This window comes from Antedon mediterranea, chromosome 8, assembly GCF_964355755.1.
Source record: "Antedon mediterranea chromosome 8, ecAntMedi1.1, whole genome shotgun sequence".
Taxonomy (NCBI): Eukaryota; Metazoa; Echinodermata; class Crinoidea; order Comatulida; family Antedonidae; genus Antedon; species Antedon mediterranea.
Window position 1 is genome coordinate 13585257 of NC_092677.1, and position 15927 is coordinate 13601183.

Sequence of the window (15927 nt, forward strand, 5' to 3'; positions counted from 1 at the left end):
CATTTCCATATCAATATTATATCAATACCATTTTCATCATTACTATCACTATTTTATTATGATTATTTAAAGCCTTTTAAAAGCGCATCTCTCTTTTCTTTCATCTCAATGTCAACTTGCTATTTTTTTTTGGTGACCTTACTAGGGTAAGAAGCTCCCAACTCCAGGATTACCGGGAAACAACTGGTGCTGACCAGATTTCAATTAGATCAAAACCTGGTTAGCGACAAGGGCATAAGGCACTATATAAAATCCAGGGTATTATTATCCTAATTGTTAACATCATCATTGTTATCACTTTTTTATCACTATATACTTTGATATAATATCACCTTCATCATCATTATTATCATCATCTCCATCATCATTATCATTATCTTCATCACCAACATCATCATCACCATCATCTTTTTCATCATCATCATCACCATCATCATCATACTTGTCAACATCATTAGTATTGATATTCAGTAATAATACTAGCAACTATATGAAACTTATTAATAAAATCTATATATTTTTGTTATCAACCTTTGCACATCCACACAAAGTGTTATATTTACACTTGTATCTCTCTGGCTAAGTGTCTATCTCTTAAATAATTGCTCTGAAGTGTTTTATATAGGTAGGAATTGAGTCGACGATGACCGTGTCAAGCTTCTACTCTTGCGATTTAAGCTAGGACTATTAATCTAACCAAAGACCTTCCAAAACGGATACTGACATTTGTGGGCTTAGCTACGGCTAGAAGCAAATCTATTAAATGGATCATCGTGGATCTTGTGCGGGATTTTAACTTGTTTAATGACAGTTGATAATTTTTATAATTTTTTTTTTTTTATGTAGTGCATCGGTTCGAAGAAGCAGCAAGAAAGAGAAAGATAGAATAAGTCGGCAAGATGCCAGGGCTGAAGCTGAATTTATTCATACGTTTGCTGAGGTATGCTGTTTATAATATTCACACAATGTATTAATACACAAAATTATTCATCATCATTGTCATTAATAATATTAAATTAGCATTTGTTTATATATTTTTATATCCTTGTATTTGTTACTTGCTTTACAGTATATTTTTGTATTTTTGCATGATAACGTCCACCATTTTTAAGCTGAAAAATTGATATATATTTTTCCACTGAATGAATATTGGTGACATCAAAAAAGATATTGGTGACATCACAAAAGATATTGGTGACATTACCAAATATATTGGTGACATCACAAAAGATATTAGTGACATCACAAAAGATATTGGTGACATCACAAAAGATATTGGTGACATTACAAAAACATTGCTGATGTCACAAAAGCTTATTAAAATCTCAAGTTATCCATATTTCAATATGGACTGAATTTGGCCAATATTTACTCAGTTTTGGAGCACTTTGGGACCATGCCAAAATTATTCTAGTAAATATATTTTGTTTCCTCTTTTTGTGCAAATTTTAAGCAAGCTTTTTTTTGTATTAATGATACAGACTGTTTATTACAGTATAAACATCTACATTGAAAAAAACCAAAAATCATACGTTTGCAGTAAGACTGTAGTTACTGCAGTAGAATAATTTTGACATAATCACTTTTAATTTATTTGTATTTTAGATATTTCAAGTTTGCCCTTTTAACTTTTTGTATCTTGAAAGTACAGTATTTTATTAATCTAAGTTTGATTCATTTTTTGTAATAATGCCATTTTATTTATTATTTAATTATAAAGTTAAATTTAATATCTCAATTTCATACGACTAACCGATATGTCTCCATGATGTCTCTACGTATACAACAGTTCTACATTAACAACCGCTGGCAGATTATCGTTAATCATCATACCCCCTGAGGTTGTTGTATATAATTTTCCACCTATTAAGAGTGAATATTTTAGCCTTTAATAGTAAAATTGACACAACACATATCTCACTGGTCAATTTTCATTCGATACTAAATGGTCAATTTTTATGCATGTAAATACATTTTTTAAAGAAATCAGACTTTGATAGTGCAAGTATAGAATTTAAATTGTGGTTTAATATGTGTATACTGTATATATAATATTCTGCTGCAGTAACTACAGTTTTACTGCAAACGTATGATTTTTTATTTTTTTTTAATGCAGATGTTTATACTGCATTAAACAGTGTGTATCAGTAATACACACAAAAGCTTGCTTAAAAATTGCATAAAAAGAGGAAACAAAATATATTTACTAGAATAAATTTGGCATTTCCTTATGTCCTGCGTTTGGAACCAATGCATTAATGGAACAATAGACCAAAAATAAATGTTCTTGGTTCCCCAATACAAATATCAAAATTGCATTTGTTTCGATGTTGTAAAGACTTCACCAAACGGACATGGTAAAAAAGAAGATGGAAGCAAGATTGGAAATGGTTATTAAAACCTGTATTACTTTTGTGGATAATTAACATTTTCTTATAAATAGGCCTATTTCAAAATGTTTCTTTTACTTTTACTTTAATTATTCTGGATGCACCTTCTCTGTAGAAGCGTGCCACTGTTTTAAAAAGTGTAGTTTTCCAAATAAATTATTATTATTATTACCATGTGTATTGTCATATTCTAGTGCCAGCAAAAATGCAGAGATGGTCCAGATTCTACTGTATTTCTCTGTAGTCATTTTCAAATTGTCAAATGTTTTTATGTCTTAACAGGACATGGAAGCATCAGAAGAGGTACCAACAAGTCCTGCAAGTGATAGTACTTCTGAACCTTCTTTACCGATTCAAAATGGTGTTACCGAGCCAAACGAACCTAGACCAATGTCAATCATACAAGAAGAACACAACGGTGTTGTACAGAAATCTGGAGACCCTCAATCATCGCCTCTGACAGCCAAAAGACCACGATCAATACTGAAGAGACACGACGAAACGGCAATATTACACGAGGGTGGTAAACTGATCACGCTCGATGAAAATGCAATAAAAGAACGAGAAAAGAAAGAAAAGGAATTAGAACTACTAAAAGAAGCAGAAAAAGAAAATGCACTAAAGAAAGAAAAAGAAAAAGAAGCTTTGAAAAAAATGAAGGAAGAAGCAAAGAAAGAAAAGAAACGACTAGAGAAAGAAAATAAGAAAGTGGAACATGCAAAATCAAAAAAGGAGAAAGGCAAACATAGTCGTTTTAGTTGGGCAGCTTTTGGGTTGTCGAAATCTGAGAAATATCATCAAGATAAGTATAACACAGGCAATCATGAAACTTTATCAGAACTTAAACGTCAGCGATCATCCTCTCATCCACCTACACAAATAAAATCGACGGAAAATTCGCCAGAACTGGAAAAGGAACCCGAGTCGACCGAAAACAATAGTGAAACCAATCCAGGACAAAAGCGCCGATGGAGCAGGAGTTTAAATCTTCCGACTGCCAATAGGAGCAGCGGCAGCTACTCCTTAAAAGACTCTAGCCTTCCACGTAAAGAGTCGCTAACAGATTCAAACGGTGTTGGTGAGCATCACAATACTGCCACAGCTGATCCAAATGCTGTTATTATGACAACCGGCAGCGATCCACCACTTAAACGATTTTCGGCAATTGAACCAGAAGTTATAGGTGAAAAAAGTATTTGTTGTATAATTCTGTAAGGAAAAATAACAGTTGACTTGAACAAGAAATGGATCAAATGGTCAATGTAATTTTATTTTATTTGTTTGAAGTTTTAATCTTTTTAAACTGTTTTTAATATTAGGTCCAGTTAAATTTAAATTAACATTTTTTATTTGCCAAAAAAATTACATAATGCAACAATACAATGCCCGCATAATGTTCTTCATGTTGAATTTCTTGGAATTGTTTTCACTAAAAACTTCACCAAAGTTCATTAACATTTATTAAATAATAGTAACAATAATAAATGTAAATAACAATGGTAAAAATAACAACAAAACTTGTTTTCAATAATTGTAAAAAATACAATCTATATGCAATACCTTTCTTATGTATAAAACATCATCATTAAAACATTCATAGGTAGTAGAAACAAAAATGTTGTCTCACAAGTGATTGATTATTTTAACTGTTGCTTGTCATTTTGTCAACTCGCTTGTGTTGCGTCTATGTCCTTGCATTGCATTTCTAGTGGCAACAAAGCTTGAGTAGTACCCAAAAGACATGTCCTTTGCGTATTTAATCACAAATCATAAGCTTTCATATTGTTGGAATGTTATCAATAAGTATTATTTTGTTGAAGTGTTAATTTAATGTTGTTGGTTTTAACAATTAAAATACTGCGCCTGACAACACTTATGAGCTTGTCATCCTCTAAAACAACTAATGATTCTTAATTCCGAGATATTGATGTCTTTCAAATGGAACCTATTAACTAGGTTGATACCATGGTTACCACACCCTATATCCTATCGGTAACGCCCTTCTTCACTTGAACTTTTATATGTCAACTTTTTACATTAATTACTATTAATGTCTCAAACATGCATTTTATTTGTTTGGATTTAATTTTTTTGTTATAAAATCTCATTTTAAAATGAATTTATTTTCATTAAATGTTTAAACCGTGCATTGGGTTTGATACGATTATCAACTTTCACATGCTTATTTATTTGACCAAAAATAGAGTACATTATTATCAGTGTGACCAAAATAGAAAGTAGATTGGCGATTGAGTAAACAATATGAGATAAGATAAACATAAGATCAATTTAGATTTAACATGTCTTAAGATATTATTAAGTAAAACGTATATTTTTAAAACATATTTTTTTATGCTAGAAAGATTAGGTAACCTTTTAACCTAGCAGTCAGTGTAGGCGATCGCATAAACATTTACTTCTCATATTAAAAATTGTTTATAAAATATTGTAATTATTGTTTGTAGTATAACATACAATAGTTCCTACAATTTTTGTAGATAAAATTTATATTCTCTCATTCTCCTCAATTGAACAAACTATATACAGTATAAATATATATTGACACAATAACATTGTGTTTAACAAGAGTATATAAACATGTTAATTAAAAACATACTGTACAATGTATATGAAAATACAATAAAAATGAACATATGTTTCATAACCATATTATTTTTCATGAACATAATTGTACTCTATTAACACATATGGTTGACTTTTTATTTTAGCATCATTCAAATAATAAATGAAATGACAGTCACATTACTGCAATTTATTTCAAACATTTGTCCATGATCAACCACACATAGCGACGATTTAATTTTATTTGAACGAAACATTCATAAATCATTGTTTATGGTGACCACACATGGTCAGTTTGACCACATATGGACTAGTATTTGTGACCATATGAGCACACTCTATCACTATCTAGCCTGTTTTCATAGACTTTTTGATATAATATGTAGTTTGAACATAATTTGAACATAATTTGAACATGCTTTGAACATAGTTTGAACATAATTTGAACATGCTTTGAAAATAGTTTAAATGTAGTCTGAACACTGTAAACATGTTTTGAACATATTCGAACACAGTTTGAACATAGTGTGATCATTGTCTGAACATAATTTTATCTGTGTCTGTGATCTTTTGAATATCACAAAGTGTGTATTTTTAAACTATTTTGTTATGCAAAAAAAAGGAAATTGTATAAGTATGTTGCCAATATTGTTAGTACAATGTTTGTTACCTTTATATATAATGCTGTATGTAAATTTTTTGTTTAAATTTTATGTAATGTACATTCTGAGCATTTATGTTTGTTTACTCTATTCGCAGTTTGACATACAATATCTACATACTACTAACATACAAGATCTTTGGTGGCTGGCTGGTTGTTTTTTTTTTAAACTCAGTAAAACCTCTATTAAGGGGACACTTTTAGGACCTACCCAAGTGTCCTAATATTGGTATTTGAACCCTTGATAAGGGTTAGTAGTGTTTAAGCACTTATTTTCCATCATTCGTTTTCCATAGCGTCCCCTTAATAAGGATATCCCAAAGGGAGGGGCTCGACTTTATCAATGCAAGGTAAATTCCAGCATGATTCATTTTCATATCACGTAATTTAATTTCAAAGCATTTCAATGATCTGTTTATGTCGGGCTCTATTTTTGCCGAGGTATGTGTTCTTCCACTCCATTTTAGGTCTTGCTTAAACTTTTTAAAAATGATATAATTAAAAAAAAGTTTTACTCTATAGATAGCTATTTTTATTTATTCTAAAAAGGTCAACAATAAATTAATTGATTTTAATAATAATTTGATAACATTTCTCTCTATACATTCACTATGTCAAATGTAATGATTATTTCAGTTTTTTAGTTTTAAATTATTTTCACCTAGTGTGCTAACAGAAATATAGGACACTGAGTTTATGTACATAATTTAGGTTATTAGTTTATGAAATATGATATAATAATTGGTTGTGGATTAACTATGCAAAATGATATGCTCCCTGTAATATCGTTCTATAAATTTGCAACATAATTTTTTCTTGTTATATAAATTGCAATTGTTAATTGTTGGTATTTTAATTGTATAAATTAGGGCAATGCAAATGAATTATTGATTTTCTTATTTATGCTTTATTATTCAGTATATATGTATGTTTTTGCAAAGATCATCTATGAGTTATTACATCTATAAAATATATGATTGTGACATTCCTTGGTCACATCGTAGGATAACACGGCAGCAAATGATGCCCTTAGTTTTAAATAAATATCTTACCCTTTCTCCTGGTAGCATGTATTCTTCATTCGAATTTACATTAATTTAATTGTTTTTTAATAATTGACATATGTGGGCAATCTTTCAAATATATTTTGTAAATCATAAAGAACAATTCACACAGACGAGCTAACTTTCCCCACGTAGAACATGACGTGTCTGTCCTGATTGGATTTTGGATTTCCGCTCAATCGCCCGTAGGCTCCTCGTCGTTTTGTGTATATGGTCATTATATAGATTCTATATTGTTGTTTTCCGCTTAACATTACCGTTCGTCTGTGTAAATTGACCTTTATGATACTGGTTTTAATATTTGTATTCAGGTAGCCACAACTTCAGTACCGCTTGTGATACACATGAGATGCTGTATTATGGAATTTGTCTATGATACTGCTGGGTACATTTTCGTCCAGTATCATATGAAAATTCCGTTATCAGCATCACGTGTATTTTACTGTAACCAAACCTTACATGATACATATACCGCCTGTGATACACATGAGATGCTGTATTATGGAATTTGTCTATGAAACTGGGCACATTTTCGTCCTTTTCCCGATGCTTATTCTGTTTCAGGTAAACAGATTGCGCCATTGTAGTGTGTTTATAAATGTATTATAATATATTATTATAAAGCCAGAGGTAGCCATCAACAAATCCATAAACTAAGTTACTCATCTGTAGGACGTTGAAAAATCACTTTGCCGCAGTATAGTTATTCTACGGTTCTTAAAATAAAAGTTTTATATACTGGATAATAGAGCGATATATACTATGTGAAATATGACAGATTTCAGCGATAAATCATTGTCATCGACAACGCAAAAAAGCTAAACGTTAAATTATCCAACCTACTAAAGTTTCACGCTATGACTATGTTTCTCATTAACTCTCCAATATCTATTTTTGTACTTAAGATATACAAATTATTGTTATTATATAATAATTATTCAAATGTCACTTTACGAATGAAATGATTGATTGTTTGACCAATCGAATGCATGTATTTCAACGACAGCTAGCGTTAGTTCAACAGAATGTGTAATCATAAAAATGATATTTTGTCATCTTAATGTCAAAATGAATTTTCTATATTCTAAATCATTTCATGTTTATTGACTATTACGATACGTCATAAACAAACTGCATTAACGTTTACTAAGAAACTTATAGTTTGATTAATAGTTACATTGTGCCTACAGCTAACTATTACATCTTTCGAATGATACTAGGGGTATATAATGACAACAATTATTTTAATGGTTCCATGATTGATATCCCTCACTGAATTTGATTTTATGTTTCATATATATGTATGGAGATTCATTTGAAGATACATTAACAAATATAAGCTAACATTTCCAAATTAGAAAGGCGATGTTTGCAGGATGTTATAGTCATTTTTAAAATGAATCCAGGGTTTGTCACCTCCGGCCCACTAGGTAAACTTTCTACAAGGGGTACATCTATTATTGTAACTTTAAATGAATTCATCCAGTAGCCGCATCCTCTAAGTAATCTCCCCTGTGTTGTTCGAGAAGCTATTAGCAAGGTAACCCCTCATTTGAGAGTACTACAGTATGTTTATACTAGGTGTGCCTCCTACTGATGTGGGGTACCAATGCATTGGACCCTTTCAACTACTTCTGCAGATAACAATGTATTAGCACTTCATTCCAAAGTATTCCCCAATTACAAATGCTCTTTTCAATAGTATAGTTATTTTGTAACCCCTATTTTCCTACATATAAAACCTAACATTTTATGTGTAGATAAATTAATTAAGCATGCTATTTTAACCCACTGCAGCTCACGTATTCTTACATTGGAATCAAAAATTGAATTTAAGACTGAAAGAAGTATTCAGTATACACCACAGCCTGCATTAATCTTATTTTGCGAGGTTTTCAAAACATAACAAGCTTTACTAATTTACTTCACTCGTTCATGATGTATCATTAGGTAAACTATATTTCCTTTGTGAATGCAGTTGCGTCAATGTTGATCAGGCAGGGCTGGTTCCTGAAAGCATGGAGAAATACATTTAGTTCTTAATCTCCTTGCTAAAAAGCCTGGTTAGAATCCCTCGGTAAACTTTGTTTCTACTCTAGGAAATAACGCTATGGTTGAACCAATCACAAGTTACAGATCATCGGAACAACTTGTGATTGGTCAAATTACTTGCGTGGCACGTATACCATTTGCATTGAGCCTAGTACTAGTAGTAGTAACTAAGCTTTGGTTATAGGCGCTCTCCCCATTACAATATCAAAATGTATTTTTGTCCACAAATATCGTTATTACAATTTCGATTTCTAGTTTTATCTTTATTTTTAAATGTTTTAATAATTTTATCTACTGTGTGTTGCAAAGTTTACTGTGTAATAGTTCTTTTTTATTATCCATCATATTGCTACATTGTACAGTTTATGCTCAAACAAAATGTATAGAGTATTTGTAAAGAAAATAGATACATTTAAATAATATAGTTTAAGTAACGAGGTATACGTAGTTGAATGGAATGGACCATACCATTAAGCTAAATAGGTGATGGAAATGTTATGAGTTTGTGTCATGTCATGCGAAAAATAGTTATGATCTCGTACATATTAGTACCAGATTTTATGTATTTGATTAAAATAAAGACAATTTATTTAAAAAGTTTTTAATTTTGTTTTCTTTAATTCATTTATTTTAAATATTCAGTATGTTAAACAAATTTCTGAAAAGAGCAAAATTTCGACCATTTTGTTTTTCTACATAACTGGTTATTATCATCATTTACATGCACAGAATCATATGTTCTGCGCATGTAAATTATGTACAGGAAAATTTTCGAAAATTGGCCATTATTCGACCCTTTTATTTTTTGACATAATTTTCGATATAACTGGTTACTATATCATAATTAACATGCCCAGAGTCGAATAATTTGTTCTGCGCATGTCAATTATGCTATAGTAACCTGTTATATCGAAAAATTGTAAAGGTCGAAATTTGGTCATTTTTTTAAGAAAAAAAATCATAATTACATGCGCAGAGTCGAATAATTTGTTCTGCGCATCTTAATTATGCTATAGTAACCAGTTATATCGAAAAATAGTAAGGTAAAAATTTGGTCATTTTTGGAAAAAATCCCTGTACTATAGTACAGGAAAATTTTCGAAAATGGCCAATTTTTTACCCTTTTATATTTTGACATAACTGGTTACTATATCATAATTAACATGCGCAGAGTCGAATAATTTGTTCTGGGCATGTCAATTATGCTATAGTAACCAGTTATATCGAAAAATAGTAAGGTCAAAATTTGATCATTTTTTGGAAAACATCCCTGTACTATTTTGGAAAATATCCCTGTACAGGAAATTTTCGAAAATTGGCCATTTTTCGACCCTTTTATTGGTGGACATAAGTGGTTACTATAGCATAATTAACATGCGCAGAGTCGAATAATTTGTTCTGCGCATGTAAATCATGCTATAGTAACCAGTTGTACCGAAAAATAGTAAAGGTCGAAATTTTTGTCATTTTTTGAAGAAAAAAAATTCATAATTACATGCGCAGAGTCGAATAATTTGTTCTGCGCATGTCAATTATGCTATAGTAACCAGTTATATCGAAAAATAGTAAGGTCAAAATTTGGTCATTTTTGGAAAAAATCCCTGTACTATAGTACAGGGAAATTTTCGAAAATTTGCCATTTTTCGACTCTTTTATTGGTTGACATAACTGGTTACTATATCATAATTAACATGCGCAGAGTCGAATAATTTGTTCTGCGCATGTCAATTATGCTATAGTAACCTGTTATATCGAAAAATAGTAAGGTCAAAACTTGGTCATTTATGGAAAATATCCCTGTACTATAGTACAGGGAAATTTTCGAAAATTGGCCATTTTTCGACCCTTTTATTGGTTGACATAACTGGTTACTATAGCATAGTTAACATGCGCAGAGTCGAATAATTAGTTCTGCGCATGTCAATTATGCTATAGTAACCAGTTATATCAAAAAATAGTAAGGTCAAAATTTGGTCATTTTTGGAAAATATCCCTGTACTATAGTACAGGAATTTTTCGAAAATTGGCCATTATTCGACCCTTTTATTTTTTGACATAATTTTCGATATAACTGGTTACTATATCATAATAATTTGTTCTGCGCATGTCAATTATGCTATAGTAACCTGTTATATCGAAAAATTGTAAAGGTCGAAATTTGGTCATTTTTTGACGAAAAAAAATCATAATTACATGCGCAGAGTCGAATAATTTGTTCTGCGCATCTTAATTATGCTATAGTAACCAGTTATATCGAAAAATAGTAAGGTCGAAATTTGGTCATTTTTGGAAAAAATCCCTGTACTATAGTACAGGAAAATGTTCGAAAATGGCCAATTTTTTACCCTTTTATATTTTGACATAACTGGTTACTATATCATAATTAACATGCGCAGAGTCGAATAATTTGTTCTGGGCATGTCAATTAAGCTATAGTAACCAGTTATATCGATAAATAGTAAGGTCAAAATTTGGTCATTTTTGGAAAATATACCTGTACTATAGTACAGGGAAATTTTCGAAAATTGGCAATTTTTCGACTCTTTTATTGGTTGACATAACTGGTTACTATAGCATAATTAACATGCGCAAGAGTCGAATAATTTGTTCTGCGCATGTAAATTATGCTATAGTAATCAGTTATATCGAAAAAAAGTAAGGTCAAAATTGGGTCATTTTTGGAAAATATCCCTGTACAGGAAATTTTCGAAAATTGGCCATTTTTCGACCCTTTTATTGGTTGACATAAGTGGTTACTATAGCATAATTAACATGCGCAGAGTCGAATAATTTGTTCTGCGCATGTAAATTATGCTATAGTAACCAGTTGTATCGAAAAATAGTAAAGGTCGAAATTTTGTCATTTTTTGAAGAAAAAAGATTCATAATTACATGCGCAGAGTCGAATAATTTGTTCTGCGCATCTTAATTATGCTATAGTAACCAGTTATATTGAAAAATAGTAAGGTCAAAATTTGGTCATTCTTGGAAAAAATCCCTGTACTATAGTACAGGGAAATTTTCGAAAATTGGCCATTTTTCGACTCTTTTTATTAGTTGACATAAGTGGTTACTATAGCATAATTAACATGCGCAGAGTCGAATAATTTGTTCTGCACATGTCAATTATGCTATAGTAACCAGTTATATCGAAAAATAGTAAGATCAAAATTTGGTCATTTTTTGAAGAAAAAAAGATTCATAATTACATGCGCCGAGTCGAATAATTTGTTCTGCGCATCTTAATTATTCTATAGTAACCAGTTATATCGAAAATAGTAAGGTCGAAATTTGGTCTTTTTGGAAAAAATCCCTGTACTATATATGTACAGGGAAATTTTCGAAAATTTGCCATTTTCGACTCTTTTATTGGTTGACATAACTGGTTACTATATCAGAATTAACATGCGCAGAGTCGAATAATTTGTTCTGCGCATGTCAATTATGCTATAGTAACCAGTTATATCGAAAAATAGTAAGGTCAAAATTTGGTCATTTTTGGAAAATATCTCTGTACAGGAAATTTTCGAAAATTTGCCATTTTTAGACACTTTTATTGGTTGACATAAGTGGTTACTATAGCATAATTAACATGCGCAGAGTCGAATAATTTGTTCTGCGCATGTCAATTATGCTATAGTAACCAGTTATATCGAAAAATTGTAAAGGTCGAAATTTGGTCATTTTTTGAAGAAAAAAAGATTCATAATTACATGCGCCGAGTCGAATAATTTGTTCTGCGCATCTTAATTATTACGGTGGCCCACAACTGTCACGCACACTATATAAATCATATTCACACAATTAAAGAAGGAATCACACAATTAAAGAAGAAATCACACAATTAAAGAAGGAATCGCATATAAACAAAAGAAAGCATGAAAATATAAAACGAAATGCACAAATAAAGAAGAAACGCGCAATTAAAGAAGAGCTAAGCACAATTAAAGAAGTCCGCAACAAATTCGAAAGCTCCTCGCACAATTAAAGAAGTTCGCAACAAAATCAAAAGCTCCTCGCACAATTAAAGAAGTCCGCAACAAATTCGAATGTTCCTCGCACAATTAAAGTACAGTAGTCCGTATGGAACGCCATCGCTGCCTCCGGCAGCAAGCTTTAATTCTATTACGTTCGGCTCTTTTACCATTCGGCGCTATTCGGCCCATTTACCATTACGTTCGGCTCTTTCAGCATTCGGCGCATTTCTATTTGGCCCATTTACCATTACGTTCGGCTCTTTCAGCATTCGGCTCTTTTTTATTCGGCCCATTTAACATTGCGTTCGGCTCTTTTTGATTCGGCCCTTTTATATTCGGCTCTTTCTGCATTACGTTGGGCTCTTTTTAAATCGGCATTTTTTTATATGGCGCAATTAAAATCTAACCTTTGACATGGGGTCAAATGGAAGAAAATCAACGACTGGAAATGATTCTATGAAAAGTTTACAAACATTTCATCATCATGGCGCCAACCATGAGTAGCCAACCGATTAAAGATGTGTTGAATAACCTAAAATTAATTCATCTTTTAACAAATTTTGAGCGAGAAAGGGTAAATTATTATTATTAAATGTTAGGCTGACACTAGGCTAGGCCTAGCTAGCCTATGCCATAAATCAACCTTTTCTCTCTCAAAATGGTCAATAAGGTGGGACAATTGCAACTTCTCTAACACATTAATCATGTCAATAACATGATTAGTCATATTGAAATAGCCTTCAAATTCATTTAATTCAACCAACCAAACACTCTACATGCTGCATCTATTTGTTTTGTAAACTTTTCATAGACTCATTTCCAGCCGTTGATTTTCTTCCATTTGACCGCATGTAAAAGGTTAGAATTTAATTGCGCCGTATAAAAAAGGGCCAAATCAATAAGAGCCGAACGTAATGCAGAAAGAGCCGAATAAAAAAGGGCCAAATCAATACAGAAAGAGCCGAACGTAATGGTAAATGGGCCAAATAGAAATGCGCCGAATGCTGAAAGAGCCGAACGTAATGGTAAATAGGCCAAATAGAAATGCGCCGAATGCTGAAAGAGCCGAACGTAATGGTAAATGGGCCGAATAGAAATGCGCCGAATGCTAAAAGAGCCGAACGTAATAGTAAAAGAGCCGAATAGAATTAAGTTTGCTGCCGGAGGCAGCGATGGCGTTCCATACGGACTACTGTACTTTAATTTGTTGCGGACTTCTTTAATTGTGCGAGTAGCTTTCGAATTTGTTGCGGACTTCTTTAATTGTGCGAGGAGCTTTCGAATTTGTTGCGGACTTCTTTAATTGTGCTTAGCTCTTCTTTATTTGTGCATTTCGTTTTATATTTTCATGCTTTCTTTTGTTTATATGCGATTTCTTCTTTAATTGTGCGATTTCTTCTTTAATTGTGTGATTCCTTCTTTAATTGTGTAATTCCTTCTTTAATTGTGTGATTCTGTGTTATAGTGTGCGTGACAGTTGTGGGCCACCGTAAATTATTCTATAGTAACCAGTTATATCGAAAAATAGTTAGGTCGAAATTTGGTCTTTTTGGAAAAAATCCCTGTACTATATATAATAGTACAGGGAAGTTTTCGAAAATTGGCAATTTTTCAACCCTTTTATTGGTTGACATAACTGGTTACTATAGCATAATTAACATGCGCAGAGTCGAATAATTTGTAAATTATGCTATAGTAACCAGTTGTATCGAAAAATAGTAAAGGTCGAAATTTTGTCTTTTTTTGAAGAAAAAAGATTCATAATTACATGCGCAGAGTCGAATAATTTGTTCTTCGCATCTTAATTATGCTATAGTAACCAGTTATATTGAAAAATAGTAAGGTCAAAATTTGCCATTTTTCGACTCTTTTTATTGGTTGACATAACTGGATACTATATCATAATTAACATGCGCAGAGTCGAATAATTTGTTCTGCGCATGTAAATTATGCTATAGTAACCAGTTGTATCGAAAAATAGTAAGGTCAAAATTTGGTCATTTTTGGAAAATATCCCTGTACTATAGTACAGGAAATTTTCGAAAATTTGCAATTTTTCGACCCTTTTATTGGTTGACATAACTGGTTACTATAGCATAATTAACATGCGCAGAGTCGAATAATTTGTTCTGCGCATGTAAATTATACTATAGTAACCAGTTATATCGAAAAATTGTAAAGGTCGAAATTTGGTCATTTTTTGAAGAAAAAAATATTCATAATTACATGCGCAGAGTCGAATAATTTGTTCTGCGCACCTTAATTATGCTATAGTAACCAGTTATATCGAAAAATAGTAAGGTCGAAATTGGGTCATTTTTGGAAAAAATCCATGTACAGGGAAATTTTCCAAAAATGACCAATTTTCTACCCTTTTATTTTTTGACATAACTGGTTACCATATCATAATTATCATGCGCAGAGTCAAATAATTTGTTCTGCGCATGTCAAAAACATTATCCGTCCGGCGGGGGATAGTTTATTACCATTAGTTAAGGTCCTATGTAAAGCACCTAGAGGGGTCAGTGATCCATTAGGCGCTATATAAATACTGTTTATTATTATTATTATTTATTTATAGTAACCAAGTATAGCGAAAAATAGTAAGGTCGAAATTTGGTCATTTTTCGAAAAAATCCATATACAGGGAAATTTTCGAAAATTGGCAATTTTTCGACCCCTTTATTTGTTGACATAACTGGTTACTATAGCATAATTAACATGCGCAAAGTCAATTAATTTGAAAAATGAAAGGTTACCACAAAGTAGCAGAACTAGCAGTGGCAGTAGCAGTAGCACACATCAAATACAAGGGATTTGGGAGAAGTTCTTATTGAAATGAGGAAACCTAAGCTTGAGATTAAGAAATTTGAAGGCGATTGTTCGCAATTTAATCAATTTATGAGACGATTCAAATTAAAGATTGATAGAAACCCAAGTCAGAATGTCAAAGATTCTGAAAGAGAAGACAATCTGTGCTGCACAGGTTGACAACGATTGGATAATGTACAATTTCGACTTCGAAAGGGATGAAAAGAGTAATGGCTTGGGTTATGATAGCAAAACAGAAAATTTCTGTGGAGGATTCGAAGGACAACAAGTTGCGATTCAAATGGATGCCATAAGTACGGAAGTTATGAATCTGGTGAACTGACAGTGGGGACGCAGAGGACGTGATTTCTTTCTTTCTTTATTCGTAA

The 15927-nt window shown here is 31.7% G+C and overlaps 1 protein-coding gene across 1 annotated transcript in view; it reads left to right on the forward strand.

Annotated features, from left to right (window-relative positions):
* Positions 1–3696, forward strand: part of LOC140056731 (uncharacterized) — a 47431-nt gene extending 43735 nt beyond the window's left edge. Inside the window, exons 10-11 of the mRNA XM_072102204.1 lie at positions 847–940; positions 2673–3696. Coding sequence (XP_071958305.1) covers positions 847–940; positions 2673–3605 — 1027 coding nt within the window. The 3' untranslated portion in view covers positions 3606–3696. The remainder of the gene's footprint in view (positions 1–846; positions 941–2672) is intronic.
* Positions 3697–15927: the final 12231 nt, after the last annotated feature.